Consider the following 14,721-nt stretch of genomic DNA (forward strand, 5'->3'; position numbering starts at 1 on the left):
GAGCGGATGGACAGAGTCGGGGCTACTGCGCAAGCGCAAAGTGCTGCCAACCAATGGGGAGAGAGGGCGAAGGCTACTCCTCCCTTGTCTCCACCTTCACTCGCGAGTACGCACGCGCACTTCATCCCTCTAAAGCCGACTGGTCCGGGACCAGTAAGACTTTTAGCGCGTTCTCCTTCCTTTTGCCGTCGCCTTAGAAACGGCAGGCCAACCAGAGTCGCGCCTGCGCCGTAGCCTCGGGACGGGCAAAGCGCACCCCGGAGTAGGGACGTGGAGAGAGCGCGGGCTGTTCCACTCGTCTCCCGGCCATCTCTTGGTCTGGTTCACCGCGCCACCCCCTGCCCAGTGTCAGCCCCCCCCACAGCCAGAACCAAGGCCAAGGTTATTCCAAATCTGCTGGTTAACTTTTAATTTAAACTCTGAATACTTCATTTTTGTTGGTCCCGGCCCGGGGGCTGGTGCCCAAAGGAGGGGGCACTCCCTGGCCCCGTCGCCCACCCTCCCTCTCCTAGGAAGGCAGGGAGGGGAGGACCGGTCATCAGCCGCAGAGTCCGAGCCCCATCGGGACAGACCTGCTCGAAGTCACACGGTGACCTAATGAGAGCACCTAGTCCGTCTGCTCCACGTTTACAAGGAAGGAAAGAAAGAGAGACCCAGACTGGAAAGGACCCATCCAAGGTCTCCCCACCACCTTAGACAGTATCGCATTTAACTCCCTTATTTTACAGAGAAGGAAACAGACCTAGAGAAGGGAAGGGAAGTGAGTCATGCCCAGAGTGGGGTGAGAAGCCGGGCCTCCACACTCCCCATCAATGGTTCTTTCAACTGCTCCCTTGACCCGTCTCCAAATGCAACGGGTGCCTGGCCCCTCGGAGAATCCCTGCGGAAACTCCCTAGGCTCTAGGTTTGGAGGAGGAGATCTGAACTGGAATAAAGTAAGCCAGGCCAGGGCAATGGGGTGGGCAACAGGCTGATATCATGGAAGGCTACAGGGGGAGTAGTTCAGTAAATATATACACACATATACACTGCCGCCCTGCCTCCACACAGGCTCCACCAGAGGATAGCAAGGGATGAGACAGGAAGCCCACCCACTTCCACCTGAAGCCACATGTAAACACACCACTCACGTGCATGCACGAGCCTGCACACGCACCCAACCACTGCAGGGGTGCTGCTGGAAGGGACAGAAAAGGGGAGGGGCAGGACCCCACCCAAGAGCTGAGCACCTGTGGGGGTCCTGGAGGGCCACCATTAAGGGAGACTGGCTGGGCAAGGTGCAATGGCAAATAACACATCAGTTGGCTCAGACATCGATAGGAGAACCACCGTGGGACGTAAGCGGTTTCCTGGTGTGAAATGGGCCAGGAGGCCCATTAGAGCACAGGATACAAGCCAACTACAACCTCTGGAGGCCACCTCAAGAGCACAGGGAACAGGATTGTCGCTTGAACCTGCTTCTGGAAGCAGTCACTTAGTGGGATGTATGAGGGGCCGCTTGAAGCAGCCATCATGGGAAGAGAAGGCAGCCAGCAGGTTTCCCCACGTGAAGGCCGACAGCTGGTGGGGGGTGAGGGGGGTCTAGGCAGAAGTGTGATGGGCCATGAAGAAGAAATGCCACTGGGTTGACTCCACGAAGGGGCAGGTGATGGCCCCAGCTGGCTCGGGCATCCAGGCCTAAGGACCACAAGGCTGATGCAGGGTGGGAGAGAGAGAAGGCAGGTGACAGGTGGCAGCTGGCTTGGGGAGAATCTGAGGGGCAGGAAATCAGGATCACCGCTTGAAGCGGTACGTGATGGGCAGCAGCAGCTTGCTCTTCTTGAGCGCCTGTACCTTCTTCAGTGTCTCGTCATCCAGCGCCAGGAAGCAACGGCGGGAGTATTCCAGCAGCCTCTCCTTGGATGGGTCAAACTCGCCCACCTCGGCCAGCTTCTCAGGCGCCACAATGAGCAGCTCGGCAATCGGCGTGGTCAAGGCCACTGTGTTCCGGTCCACTCGGTGGTGCTCAAAAGCCCTGGACATGCTCTTCAGCTTCTGAAAGGTGCCTAAGATCTTCTTGTAGCGGCACAGAACCCCGTCAGCATCCTTCACTGTAGGCCAGGGAAAGGCAGAGCCAGTGAGAGCCCCAGAGATACGGGGACTGAGCCCAACTGCCCACCCTCACTTGGTGATCCCCCGCCCCAGGAATGGCTTGGCCTCAGATCTTGGGTCTGCTGCTTGGCCCTCTGTGTCCTCCCCAAAGTGGGAGGCTGGGGCAGGGGGTGGCCTAAACAACCAGAACTGTGACATCAGCAGGTTAGAAACACCTCTCTCGCCTGGTGCAAATCACCTACTTACACATATCCCCCTAGCCCCCTGAGAGGTTGGCCTGGCTCTCTCCACCACCCCATCCTGCCTCTCCTGCCCAACATACTGTAAGAACCCTGAAAGGCTACAAAGCTCTGGGAAGGGAGGGATTTTTGTACCCATGTTACAGACGAGAGAGCTGATCATACAACTCCAAAGTATCTGAGGTGGTCTCTAGGCTCTGAGTGTACCCTTGAGGTCACCTCTCATGAGTCAGGGACAGTGCCAGGACTTGAACCCAGGCTTCCTGATTCCCAAACATGGAGCCTTCAAATTCATCAGGAGGCCTCTAGGGCTAATGGCTAAGCACAGATGGAAGGCAGAGTCTGAGAGCATGAGGAGGTTCAAGGGAATCTCACTGGGTTGCAGCCTCCTTGCCAGTGCCATCCTGGCTGCCTGTGGGGGCATCCTTGCTGGAGGGGTGGGGGGGAGCAAAGCAGACTGCCCCATACTGGGATCCCTGACAACTCTGGGGGGAGGTTGCTTAGCTAGGAGCCAGGGTCTCTGAGGGCACAGGTACTGGATTGGCCACATGCTACGGTCCTGCAACCTAGGGGGTGAAGGGAACAAGCATTTATTAAGCACCTACTTATTATATCCCAGGCTCTTTGCTAAGTGCTTTAAGCCTCACTACCCTATTCCCATTTTACAGTTGAGGAAACTGAGGCAAATAAGTGACTTAGCCAAGGTCATACATTTCTGAGGCAGGATTTGGGGTCAGGTCTTCCCTACCCTAGGCCCAGCACTCTATTCCCTGTGCCAACTAGTCGCCTCGGGGTCAGAAAAGACAGGGGGCTGGACAGCCAGATGCTGGGGTTCTCAGAGAGGAGAGACACACACCCAACCGAAAACCCAATCCACTGCCCCATCCCCTGCCCATATCCCACCATTGCCCTTGACACTGACCCCTCTGCCTCTCCCGGGCCTTGGGCTTCCCGAATCTCCTCCGGCTGGCAGCCCCCTTCTGTTTCTGGCGCTTCCTCTCAGCAGAACCCCCCTCGTCAGAGCCCCCACTAAGGGATGAGGCCGCCGACTCGGGGTCTGAGGCCTCCCCTCCGCCCCGGCCATCCGCACCCTCTGCCCGCCGGGGGCCGGGCTTCCCACGACAGTGGTCCTCTGGAGATGGGAAAAGGGACAGGGAGAGAGACGGCTCCCTGAAGGGGCAGGCGGGAGGGCGGAGGGGCCAGCTCAGCCTCTGGCCTCCTTCCCTCCAGCTGCCCTAGCCCAGCCGCTACCTGCATCCATGCGGGCTGACGAGATGAACTTGTCCAGCTGACAGCGAAGGAAATCCCGCTCTTCCTCCAGGTCCTCGATCCTCTTCTGAAGCCAAGAGTTCCTCTCCAGGGCCATGTGAAGCTGAGTTTTCACACTGTTCATCAGCGCCAGAGTGGGGGACGTGGGCTCCGGGGGCTCTGAGGGGGAGGGCCCGAGGAGAGTGAGGAAGGCGAGCATCTCCAAGCTGCTCCCCAGTCCCCCTCCCCCAGCCCTAAGGCTCACCCTCAAAGCTGCCCTGGGGAGGACTCAGGCCGTAGAAGATCTGGGGTGACTCTAGAGGAGGGGTCTCGTTGAACGGGATTGAGATCTCAAAGCTCTCCTCATCCTTCTTCACTGGAAGGGAAAGGGAAGGTGGGTGGGAGATAGAAATCTCCCTTACTCCAAGGGTCCCGGGACCGCCCTCCCCCACCCCCCAACCTGGGGGTCCAGGTGCCTCCCAGCCCTCCCCTTGGCGCAGGCGGTGGGGGCCCCGGAGAGAAGGTGGGGGGCAGGGCTGCTCACTTGTCCGCCTCCGGCTGTTTCTCTCGTTCATGACGTAGACTCGGCCGGACCCCGGCGTCCCGGCGCCTCAGGCGCACTGGAGGAAAGACCTGCCACAGGTGAGCTGCGGAGGTGGGGCTGGGGGAAGGGGCGGAGCCCCTGGAGGGGGGCACGGCCTGGGGCACCCGGGACCGGGGAAGGGGCGGCGCGATGGGCCTGGGCCCGGGACAGCCCCCACGCCACCCAGGCATCCCTCCTCCCCCGCAGCTCGGGCGCCCCACGTAACCCTCCCCCGCACACGCGTGGACCTCCGACCCCCCCCCCATTGTCCGATGGGACGGAAGCCGCTGGCGCATGCGCCGTGGTGGGGGAGGGGAAGGGGCGCGTCCCGCGTGGGGCGTCCCCACCGCCCCCGCCCTTTGTCCCACGGGGGGCCCCGGGCTCGCAGCGGGGTAGGGGCCCAGGGCTGGGCCTGAGATCCGACCGTTCTCCCCTGCTCCTTAGACACCCCCCGCTCCCCGCCCACGGTCCCGCGCTCACCCACCCGCGCGGCGCGGACTCCAGCCCGGGGAGCAGCGGCGGCGCCCATGCCCAGCTCCGGGGAGCGTCTGCAAAGTGCCACCGGCACGGGGGGCGGAGGCAAGCTCCCCCCACCCAGCCCACGCCACACCGCCCTCCTCGCCTCGCGCGAGCGGAGCGCGAGCACGCCCCCGCACCAGGCGGAGCCAGCCAGGCGTGCCCAGAGGCTAGAGTCCTGATTCGGACCTGGGGGCGGGCCGGGGCCGGGCCCGCGTGGGGCGCCACGGGAGACACGAAGGCGGGGGAGGATCTTGCGCCACGGAACGAGTTGCGCACTTGTGTGACGGGCCCTGGCGGCCTCCGCACCAAAGCACCACCCCACCCCACCCCCCCCTTCTTAGCAGCCACGGCGCCTGAGCGGGCAGGGACCCTCTTCAAATTCCTGAAGCTGCAACCTCGGGAAAGGGCTGGGGAGGGACCGGGAAAAGGGCGGGGGGCGGTACGCCGGGGGCCGCGGGAAAATTCCGGGACTTTGTGAAACGTAGAGGGTTTGTTCCATCCCCCTCCACCCCTTTCACCAAGTAGGGTTTTGGCGGAAGCTGCCCAACCTCGCTCTTTTTACAGAGGAGGAAACTGAGGCCCAGAAAGCGGAAGGGACTCGCGGCAAGGTCACGGGGGGTGCACACTCGCCTCCCCGCAGATTCGAACCCACAACTCCAGGGGCAGTGCCTTACACTGCCCCACCCTACCCCCCCACCTCCAGGCGAGGTCCCCCTACCCCGCTCTTGCTGAGCGGAGGTGCTCTCATCCAATGTGACCTAAAGCCCCTCCGGACGGAGGCGGCTCCTCGCCCACGGTCGTCCCCGTGACCAGCTCAGCGCAGGGGCCGGTCCTGGAAGGAGATTATCCCTGGGCCCTCCAGACCCCGCCTTGCCGTAAATCTGCATACCCCGAGCTTGGCACTGTGCCTGACACGCAGGGGGCAGTTAATAAATGCACGTTCGTGTTCTTTTATTCCAAAATACGGAGATGTGACTATCTGGGTGGGGGGGTGCAGTTTTGAACCCAGCTCTCCCACAGTTCCATGATGCCCTACCCAATAGCGGTCCCCCAAAGCAGAGCCCACTACCATGTTAAGGCAGCTTCAGCTCCCAGAGCCAGCACCAAACTGCCACCGAAGATGCAATGTTACCCGAACACGAGGCTGGAGCCCTAGAACTGATGCTGAGACCTCAGTGTTCCGCTCTAGCAGTCTTATCCAGGAAGAAGGGGGGGCTCCACACCCAAATCCTGGATGCTGAGGTGGCCCCGCCCTTCCTGGACGGAAGGACCAGAGGAGCAGCCAGCGGCATTTGGGGACAGCACACTATTCTCAAACACCAATCTTGAGGCTCCTCACTGAAAACTCACTTTGCATTTATTCTGCTCATTGGTTTGCAGCGGGGGAGGGGGGGTGCCCCTCCACAACACCTGCCCTACAAGACAGAGGAGAATCCCATCTCCTCCCACCAGGGCCAGTTCGAGGGGATCCCCAGCTACCGCAGCCCAGTGCTTCCCTAGGTGGGGGTGGAGTTGAGGCTCCCCTAGCTTGTAAGACACTCCAGAAATGGCCGTGAAAAGTCAGGTTCAAGCTCTGCACCAAGAGCTCCCTCTGGGGCAGGAAGGGCTGGCCACGGCCTTGGAGAGGGGCCTCTGAGGCTGGGGAGGTACATCTGAGTGTCAGTGGTACAAACACGTTAGAGCTCTGTCAATCTTGGTCCGACCCCCTCATTTCAGAGAGGAGGAAACCCAAGCCCAGAGCCATGCCTAGCCAAGAGCTTGGAGGGCAGATCCAGGCTCTCGGGGCCTAGCCCACGTCCCTGAAGCTGGAGGGGAGCGTGTGGGGCACAGCTCTCTGGTCCTTCCCCTGGTAAGGGCCTTCCCCAGCCTGGTCACGGGTGCTTTCTCCGAGTGTGTCTCTGCAAGGTGTTTCTCTCACTGAATCGTCGAGGGCAGTGAGGGCACTGGAAGGGGCGCTCACCCGAGTGTACTCGGCTATGCTGGGCCAGCTCCCCCGCATCTCGAAAGCGTCGGGGACACAGGGGACACGCGTGTGGTCGGCCGCCCCCCACCCGGTGTGTGGAGCGGTGGCGGGCCAGGTGGCTAGCTCGCTTGAAGGCTTTCCCACAGACGGCGCAGACGAAGGGCTTGAGCTCTGAGTGCGAGACGCTGTGCCTCTGCAGGTAGGACAAGTACTCAAAGACCCGCGAGCACACGGGGCAGCTGTAGCATTTTCGGGAGGTTGACCCTGCAGACACCTCTCCTGCGGGAGCCGCGGCTTCCTCTTCCACCAGCACCGTGTAGGGGACACCCTGCGTGTCAATGAGGAGGTAGCGGCCGAGCCGGGGTGGTTGTCCTGGAGCCTCGGGAGTCGACGAGGGGCCTGGCTCTGGGGAGGGGGACGCCTGGGGAGGGGGCGGTTCCATGGCCACCGCCCACGTAGATGGGAAGGGCTGGGAGAGGGGGCCGCGAGGCGGGCCTGCAGAGAGAGAATGGCCACCCGTGTCAGCCCAAGATCCCACTCTCACGCCCCATTCAGGGTCCCCATCTCTTCTTCGAAGTCCAGTCAGGCTGGCCCTGGCCCCCCGGCTCTCCAGGTCAGCACTCACCTCCCTCATCTAGCCCCATTGTCGGACCCCCTCCCCAGCAGAGAGCTCAAGCTGGATGGCCAGCCCCAGCGCCCCTGACTTTACAGATGAGGACATGGGACCCGAGACCTCACACGTCCTGTCGGGGGAGCCCAGGTGGAACTTCAACTCCAGCTTCCCCCCTCAGGGGCCTCTCTATCACCCCTCCCCGAGCGCTCCGTACCCTCCCTGCCCCGCCCCCTTCCAACCCGAGGTGGGCTTCGGTCTCTCTCTAGTAGGTGCCCCCACCTGCCCAGGCGATCCCAATGTTTGCCCCGCCCCCTCCACCCCCAGGGCTCCCTTGCCCCGCCCCTCCACCCCCAGGGCTCCCTTGCCCCGCCCCTCCACCCCCAGGGCTCCATAGCCCCGCCCCCTCCACCCCCAGGGCTTCCTAGTCACGCCCCCTCTATGCCCCCAGGGCTCCCCTCCCCCAGCCCTCCCTAGCCACGCCCCTCTCTACCCCACCCGGCTCCCTCCATTCCCCTCCATTGGCCCCTCTAGCCCCGCCCGCCCTCTCGATGCCCGGCGCCCTACTCGGTGGAGCAGCTCAAGGCCGGGGTCCGAGGTCCAGACCTGGCCGCCCCCGCCCCCCGGGTCTGGCGGCGTCGGGGGGGATGGGAGGGGGCGCGGATGGACGAGGGGGGCGGCGGGAGGGAGCAAGCGAGGGGGCGGGGCGCGGGCTGCCGGAAGAGCTCCGGCCGGAAGCCGTGTCCACGGGAGGAAGGTTCCGAGTACCCGGGAGGGTTCCCCCTCCCCAACCCCGCAGTCGTGCGCACGCGCGCCTTAGTCCCGCCCACAAGTGAATGACATCAGATCCAGGAGCGTTTATTGAAAGGAAAGAGATACAAACCCAGGAATCCAGGATTGCGTCCCCCCACCTCAAGGGGATTCGGGGTGCTTAGAGATCTCGTCTCCAACTCCTTAAGTGACAGGGCAAGAAACTGAGGCTCAGACAACAAGGAGCGGGTCGGGGCCCCACCGCAAGCCCCTAGGGTCCAGGATTCTAATCCTGCTCCGGCCAAATTCTCCACAAACGGCCCAGGGGCCTGGCTCCGAGGGCCGCTCACCCAGCTGGCGCTGCGCGGGGGGGGGGACCCCCAAGCCCTTCCTAGCCCTGTATCTAAGGCCGGCCAGGGGCCTCCCTCCCCGGTGTCTCTGGAGCCTGAGGAGGGAGGGTCTCCCACGTGCTCAGATCTGAGCATCTACTCCCACCGCCTCCGCCCGACCCCTGTTGCAGGAGCCAGGAAAAAGACACCTGGAATTAGCACCGGTCACAGCTGCCGGCATTCGAACCCAGGTCCTCCTCCGTCTCCCAATCTGGTGTTATGGGCTGCCTGCCGGCCAGTCTAAGCCCAGGCAGGCTCTGCACGACGCTCCCCTCACCACCTAGTGGCCCCTGAAATGCTGCGCCAGCTCTCCGGAATCGTGGAAGCGCCGTGGGCACAGGGGGCATGCGTGGCACCGGCTGCCTCCGGGCTGGTGCATGGCGCGGTGGCGGGACAGGTGGCTGGAGCGCTTGAAGGCCTTCCCGCAGGCCCCGCAAACGAAAGGCTTGAGCTCCGAGTGGGAAATCCTGTGGCTCTGCAGTCTGAAGGGGCTCTCAAAGACCCGGCCACACTCTGGGCAGCCGAAGCCCTTTCGAGAGGCCACGGTGGTGCAGCCAGGGCCAAGCTCGCCTCTGGCTGCCTCCCCCTTGGGGCCTGCCCGGGGCGCCTCATCCTCCATCAGCACGGTATACGTGTAAGGGACCCCATTGGCATCAATGAGCAGGTACCGGCCCAGCCTGGGGCAAGGTGACACCGGAGAGGCTGAAGGTTCCGCTTTGGGAAAAGAGGCTGCCTTCGAAGGAGGGGCGTCCATGGCCTTCTCCAGGGAGGATGAGGGGTGCTGGGGGCAGCAGCTGCATCAGGACAGAGGGCTGGCGCCGCCGGGGAGGCCTGCCAGGACCAACAGAAGACAATAGGGAAGGGGTTAACACCTCCCCAGACCCCCTCTGCCTGAACTCCCATTACTCCGGCCTCCCTCCTGGCCCCTGCTCTCTTTTCCATCCATCCTACATGCCCCAAGAGCTTCGTCCCTTCCACCCTCAACTGACTGCATAGGTGCTCTGCTCAGGAAGACTCCATGGCTCCCCATCACCCCTAAGGGCAGTCACCCACCAGCAGAGCACGAGCCCCTCCTGGTGCCTTTCTCTGTGCTGTCATGGAGCTTCCCTTGGGCCCTAAGGGCAGCTCTCTGTCCCTAAGCACCACCTACTCTGGCTAGTCAGGACAACTCAGCTCTCTGCACACCCCTGCCCAAACTGACCATGTTTTTCTTTCCTAGGGTTTCTGCTATGTCCCTTCCAAACTCCCAGTGCACGTCTCTGCCAGCAGGGATGAAGTCTCACTCATCACAAACCCTTTTCTGTTGTAGCCCATCTCCAGGATGGGCTATATATGCCAAGGTGTGAGGATTGCCCTTGCTAAGTGGAGGGGCCAGGAGATAGCTGGATGGGCCCAGATAGCAAGGAAGGAAACTGAAGCCCGACATGGCCCAAGGTCACCCAATGACTACAGAGCAGCTACCATATTCAAGTCCGTTCCTTTGCCCTCCCTTCAAATTGGGTTCTTCTGCCCATAGAGCCCCACACTATTCTACTCAAACCCTGGCTCTCTCAGCCCCTCCACAACTTGGGTCCTGCCCACCTCCATTCCATTCTAGTTCTGTTTGGGTGGATCTGGCCTGCTTTCCCTTGGGTTCCCCCATCCTATGTCCCTCTAACTCCATTGTCTCCCTATCTAAAGAGTCTCCCTAACTCTGATACCCTTCTGTTGCCCAAATGACCACTCAGCTCCTACAAGGTCTTCCAAGCTAAATGCTTCCCACCCCCCAGGATTTTTCTCCCCTAATTCACAACTATAAGGCCTCCTCAGGTGGTCTCTCCCCATTTCCCTCTCCAGGGTCTCCCTATCTCCTCTTCTGATACCCCATTCTCCCTTTTCTAGAGGCCTCATTTTTCTGCACACTCTCTCCATCCTCAACAGAGCCAAGAGCTGGAATGACTGAACTTCACCACTGACTCCTCTCCTCCACTGTCTCCCTCTTTCCCATCTGCCCCCAGGACCACAAAGGGAGCTGGGAGTAGAATCCACTGGATTGCCCCTTCCTGGAGTGGGTCCTGGGCCTAGCACCGGGCAGGAAGCCACTGTAATGAAACTGTCCAAGAAGTGGGATGTCCCCCAGGTCCACTGTGAACGTGGGAGAACCTATTTGGGAGTCAGTCAACAAGTATTTGTTAAACGCAAGGCAATTTGCTTAACAGCAAACACTTCTAAGCTTTTCCATCTAATTCCACACACTCTCCAGGTCATCTTAGAAGAACATTAAGACTTAAAGATGGAAGGCCTTAGAGATCTGGTCCCATCCTTTCATTTTACAGAGGTGGAAACTGAGCTCCAGAATATGATCGGCCTCAGGTCCCACAACCAGTAAGTGGCCAAGACAGGCCTTCAGATTCCAAATGGGCTGCTCTTTCCATTTGAATATAAGCTCTTTGAGGGCAGGGAATGTCTCAGCCTGTATACACTGTAGCCACATTACCTGGGAACATGGTAAGTACTTAATAAATGCTCTTTCATTCACTCTGCTTTCTGAATGTGCAGCTGTGGTCACATCATTCCTCTATTAAAAACACTTCAGTGGCTATCCAGGACCTGGAGGGTCAAATAGAAACTCCTAATCCTGGCATTCAAGGCTCCCTTGGATCCAAGTTGGCTCTCCAGCCTCACTTCAGTTTAGCTGCCCTCACATCCTGTATACTCCGGCTGAATTTGGCAACTGGTACCTTCTCCCAACGTCCGTCATGTCTGGTCTGATTTCTGATTTGCTTTCATGTCAACCCCTCCCTCAAAATCAATCCGACACCTTATTAAGTACTTATGTACCAAGCAGTCTGCTACATGCTGGTGCTGGGCATAAGGACAAAAACAAGAGTCCTTGCCTTCAGGGAACTGTCATTCTGGCGCTCTGTGCCTAGCATGGACTGGGCAAGGTGCAATGGGCAAAAATCTGGGAGGCACAGGATGTGTTTTTGAATCCCGAAGGTGTTACTTCTCATCAGCGTCTTCAAGGAAGTCATGTAACCTCACTGAACTCAGCTCATCTGCAAAATGAGGGTGTTGGACTAGCTGACCCTAAGGCCCCTCCTAGCTCTACCCATGACCCTATGACCCCTCGACTCTCCTTCCCCTGCTCAAGTCCCACACTTCCTTCAGAGCTTACTTAGCTCACAGGTCGCCTCCTCCAAGAAGCCTTCCCTGATCCACCAACCCAAAGAGCCTCCTCCCGCCTCAAACAGGCCCTGGAGTTCATGGTCTGACATCTTCCCGCCCTCCCCCTCCACTCAGCCCCTAGTTTTTGGAGGGCAGGAGAGGCGCTCATCCTAGAGGGAGGGTCTCTCAGCCCCGCCCTGGCCCTCCGCCGAGTGTCCTCTTCCCTCTCCATCTCCCCCCCCCCGCCCCTCGCGCCCCGCACTCTACTGGAATCCAAAGCCCTGCTCCTCTCCCGTAGGAGGACAGCCGAGCGTCCCAGCTCACACCTAGCAAGGTCTTTGCCCCGCCCAGCCTCTATCCTCCACCCCGCCCCCCTCTCCTTCCCCACCTCTCTTCTCTATCCTCCACCCCGCCCCCCTCCTCTCCATCCCTTCTCCTCTCTATCCTCCACCCCGCCCCCCTCCTCTCTATCCCTTCTCCTCTCTATCCTCCACCCCGCCCCCCCCTCCATCCCTCCTCCTCTCTATCCTCCACCCCGCCCCCTTCTAGCCCCACTCTCTCCTCTCTATGCTCCCCTAGGTGGGGGGGTGGGTCGCTCGGCCTCCGACACCCCCGCCCCCCTCCCAGCTTTTCCCTGGCCCATACCCGACGCAGCTGCTTCTAGAGGCTCCGCTGCTGGAGGGGAAATCAGGCGGCCGGACACTTCGGAGCCCTCCCAGAAAGCGCTCCGGTCGGAAACCGCCGCCCCCGGAGGAAGATTCCGGGGCTTCTTAGGCTTAGAGATGAGGGGGTGCCTCACCCCCGCCTGGCACTGAGACCCGCCTGGGCCGACGCCAGGACGAGGATGCTCGGAGTGCGCTCGGAGACCGGCCCAAGTTCCTCTCCCTCGTCGTTTTACAGATGAGGCCCCCAATAGACGGGAAGTTCCCGGAGGGAAGGGGCTGCTTCACTTTTGTGCACCCGTGCTTGACGTTTCCTAAGGGGGGCTTGTTTGATGAATGAATAAATTAGTGAGTCAATGAACGCACTGATGCCCTTACACAACGCAGCTGAGGTTCGAGCCCGGGTCTCCACCGTCCAGGGAGGCCCCGAGCGCAGCCCGTGCGGACCTCCGGAGGGCCAGCCCAGCTCTCGTGGCTCGGTGGTTCTGCCCCGCATGACCAGCGAGAACCATAGAGCCTCACCGAGGAAGATGAGCTTTGAGATCACCAAGGCTCAACTGAGCCTGCCCCACCTTAGAACGTGGAAAGCCGACAATACAGGCAAGCCCGACCTGCTAAAGCAGCAGGGCACCCTAGGGGAGGGAGGGGCAGGAAGCAGCGTGGGCCGGGCAAGTCAAACCCGTACTACCACCTGGACCACCATCCCCCCTCAAACCCTGATGGGGATAGCCCAGGACCCTGAGCCCGAGCTGCCAGACCGGCTTCCGGCTGAGGAAACCACCTTCCTCATCGCTTCAAGCGACCACTGCTGACCGAATGCCCCCGGCAGTCATGCGGACGCAGGAGACCCGGGCACAGCGATATGCTCTAGACCACCGGGCCTCTTTCCTGCCAAGTCTTCACATCTGGGAAAGCAATTCTCATAGTGAAGAGACCAGCCGTCTACACCAACTGCCAAAGACACTGGGCTTGGTCATTCATCATTGGACGTGGCTCTCACAATGAGAGGATCGACGGGCAAACTGATGGGATTTTATCCGTGGAAATTACTGTAAAGAAGAAACATGACCATCTACTTTGCTGCTGTGTCCTAAAGACCCGGAGACTTTTCCATCCATCTTGCATGAAACCTATATGTGTTATCTCTCCAATTAAAATGGGAGCTCTGGACAGTCAAGAGTCAAGACTGTGACTGGCTTTTCAGTTGGTATTTCCAGTGCCTAGCACAGTGAGCTGCACGTAGTAAGTGCTAAATAAATACTTCCTTCCTTCATTCATTCATTTAATCAACCAAAGGCTTTAGACTAAGTGCAAAAGCCCTTGGAATTTCTAGTGTTCCAAGGGAATCATCTTTGGATTGACTGCAACTTGGTCATGCCTTAGGAGCCATCTATAGCGTAACAAGCTACTTTATAACTGTAGCTGTTCTAAAGATGGGATGGAGTTTAATTGGAGGGAGAAGAGGCCACAGTAGTGGCCTCTGATATCCAATGAGTTCAATACAAAGGTGGGGATAAGTGACAATGGTGGAAAAATCAGGAATAATGAACTAGAGAGGACAAAGAATTGTAAACTATAAATAAACATCTCAACTAGTCATGAATATTTTTTAAAAGAAAAGAGTAAGAAGGCACTGTTGCTGCTGTTCTGCCCTACACTGCCAGGGAGAACCATAGTTCAAACATTATCATGGAAAATGAGCTTCAAGAGCAGCAAGGCCCAACTGATCCTTATCCATATTAGGAAAAGCCAGGTGGTGGTTGTTGTCCTTCATCCTGGAAGAGGACCAAAATGATATCCCCTAGGTGGGGGGTGGGTTGCTCCACCTCCAACACCCCCACCCCACTCCCAGCTTTTCCCTGGCCCATACCCGATGTAGCTGCTTCTAGAGGCTCCGCTGCTGGAGGGGAAATCAGGCAGCTGGACACTTCGGGGCCAACTGTGTGTCCAACTGTGGCTGATCAGACCAATACAAACACAGAATGCTCTACCACAGGTTGGGCACAAATAGTCCACATGAACATTTGGAGTGGAGATGTCTCTAAATTTGTGCACCTCATCTTTCTTTTGAGCTGCTGAAATTCTGCTTTGCCCATAGAGCACAGAACCTTCTTTGATGTAGGCACACCATGCTGAGTCCTATGCCAGCAATTTCCCATGTCTCACAATCGATTCCAAAGTTCTTCAGAGACCTTGAGAGTGTCTTTGTATCATTCCTTCTGACCTCTGTGTGAGCATTTTCCTTATGTGAATTGTCCATAAAGTTTTTTAGGCAAATATCTGTTTGGCAGTCGAACATGACCAGCCCATCAGAGTTGGGCTCTCTGAAGTACAGTTTGAATGCTGGGTAATTTCCACTTTCATAGAGAAGCTTAGCTGATGCGAATCAATTACAAATTAATCACAATAACAGAGACCAAAAGAGCCTAAAAGCAACTTTGTTAAACAATAACTCATGACTCATCTGGTAAAAAGAGAGAGGTGAAAGCCAAAGGCAACACTGATTTAGGCTATAAAATT

General features: G+C 59.1%; 3 protein-coding genes across 5 annotated transcripts; all 3 read right to left on the reverse strand.

Annotated features, from left to right (window-relative positions):
- Positions 1-382: 382 nt before the first annotated feature.
- On the reverse strand, positions 383-4,723 carry CCDC106 (coiled-coil domain containing 106). 2 transcript variants are annotated; one of them, XM_036747593.1, is made up of 6 exons: positions 4,646-4,723; positions 4,123-4,198; positions 3,844-3,954; positions 3,582-3,758; positions 3,253-3,462; positions 383-2,090 (listed from the first exon to the last, which is right to left on the reverse strand). In XM_036747593.1, the coding sequence occupies exons 2-6, from the start codon at positions 4,151-4,153 to the stop codon at positions 1,774-1,776; spliced, it is 846 nt and encodes a 281-aa protein (XP_036603488.1). In that variant the 5' UTR covers positions 4,154-4,198; positions 4,646-4,723; the 3' UTR covers positions 383-1,773. The 2 variants fall into 2 exon arrangements, with proteins under 2 accessions (XP_036603488.1, XP_036603489.1); XM_036747594.1 differs by lacking the exon at positions 4,646-4,723 and having other exon boundaries at positions 4,123-4,209.
- A 1,308-nt stretch (positions 4,724-6,031) lies between these two features.
- On the reverse strand, positions 6,032-7,897 carry ZNF581 (zinc finger protein 581). The gene is made up of 2 exons (XM_036747595.1): positions 7,821-7,897; positions 6,032-7,138 (listed from the first exon to the last, which is right to left on the reverse strand). The coding sequence occupies exon 2, from the start codon at positions 7,083-7,085 to the stop codon at positions 6,552-6,554; it is 534 nt and encodes a 177-aa protein (XP_036603490.1). The 5' UTR covers positions 7,086-7,138; positions 7,821-7,897; the 3' UTR covers positions 6,032-6,551.
- Positions 7,898-8,090: 193 nt separating this feature from the next.
- Positions 8,091-12,231, reverse strand: ZNF580 (zinc finger protein 580). Of its 2 annotated transcripts, none has more exons than XM_036747596.1 (2): positions 12,185-12,228; positions 8,091-9,223 (listed from the first exon to the last, which is right to left on the reverse strand). In XM_036747596.1, exon 2 carries the CDS (start codon positions 9,144-9,146, stop codon positions 8,673-8,675), a length of 474 nt encoding a protein of 157 aa, XP_036603491.1. In that variant the 5' UTR covers positions 9,147-9,223; positions 12,185-12,228; the 3' UTR covers positions 8,091-8,672. The 2 variants fall into 2 exon arrangements, 1 of the variants encoding a protein (XP_036603491.1); XR_005009649.1 differs by lacking the exon at positions 8,091-9,223 and adding an exon at positions 11,276-11,430 and having other exon boundaries at positions 12,185-12,231.
- Between the last annotated feature and the right edge of the window lie 2,490 nt (positions 12,232-14,721).

The sequence above is a fragment of the Trichosurus vulpecula genome, chromosome 2 (assembly GCF_011100635.1).
Source record: "Trichosurus vulpecula isolate mTriVul1 chromosome 2, mTriVul1.pri, whole genome shotgun sequence".
In the NCBI taxonomy this organism is placed as follows: domain Eukaryota; kingdom Metazoa; phylum Chordata; class Mammalia; order Diprotodontia; family Phalangeridae; genus Trichosurus; species Trichosurus vulpecula.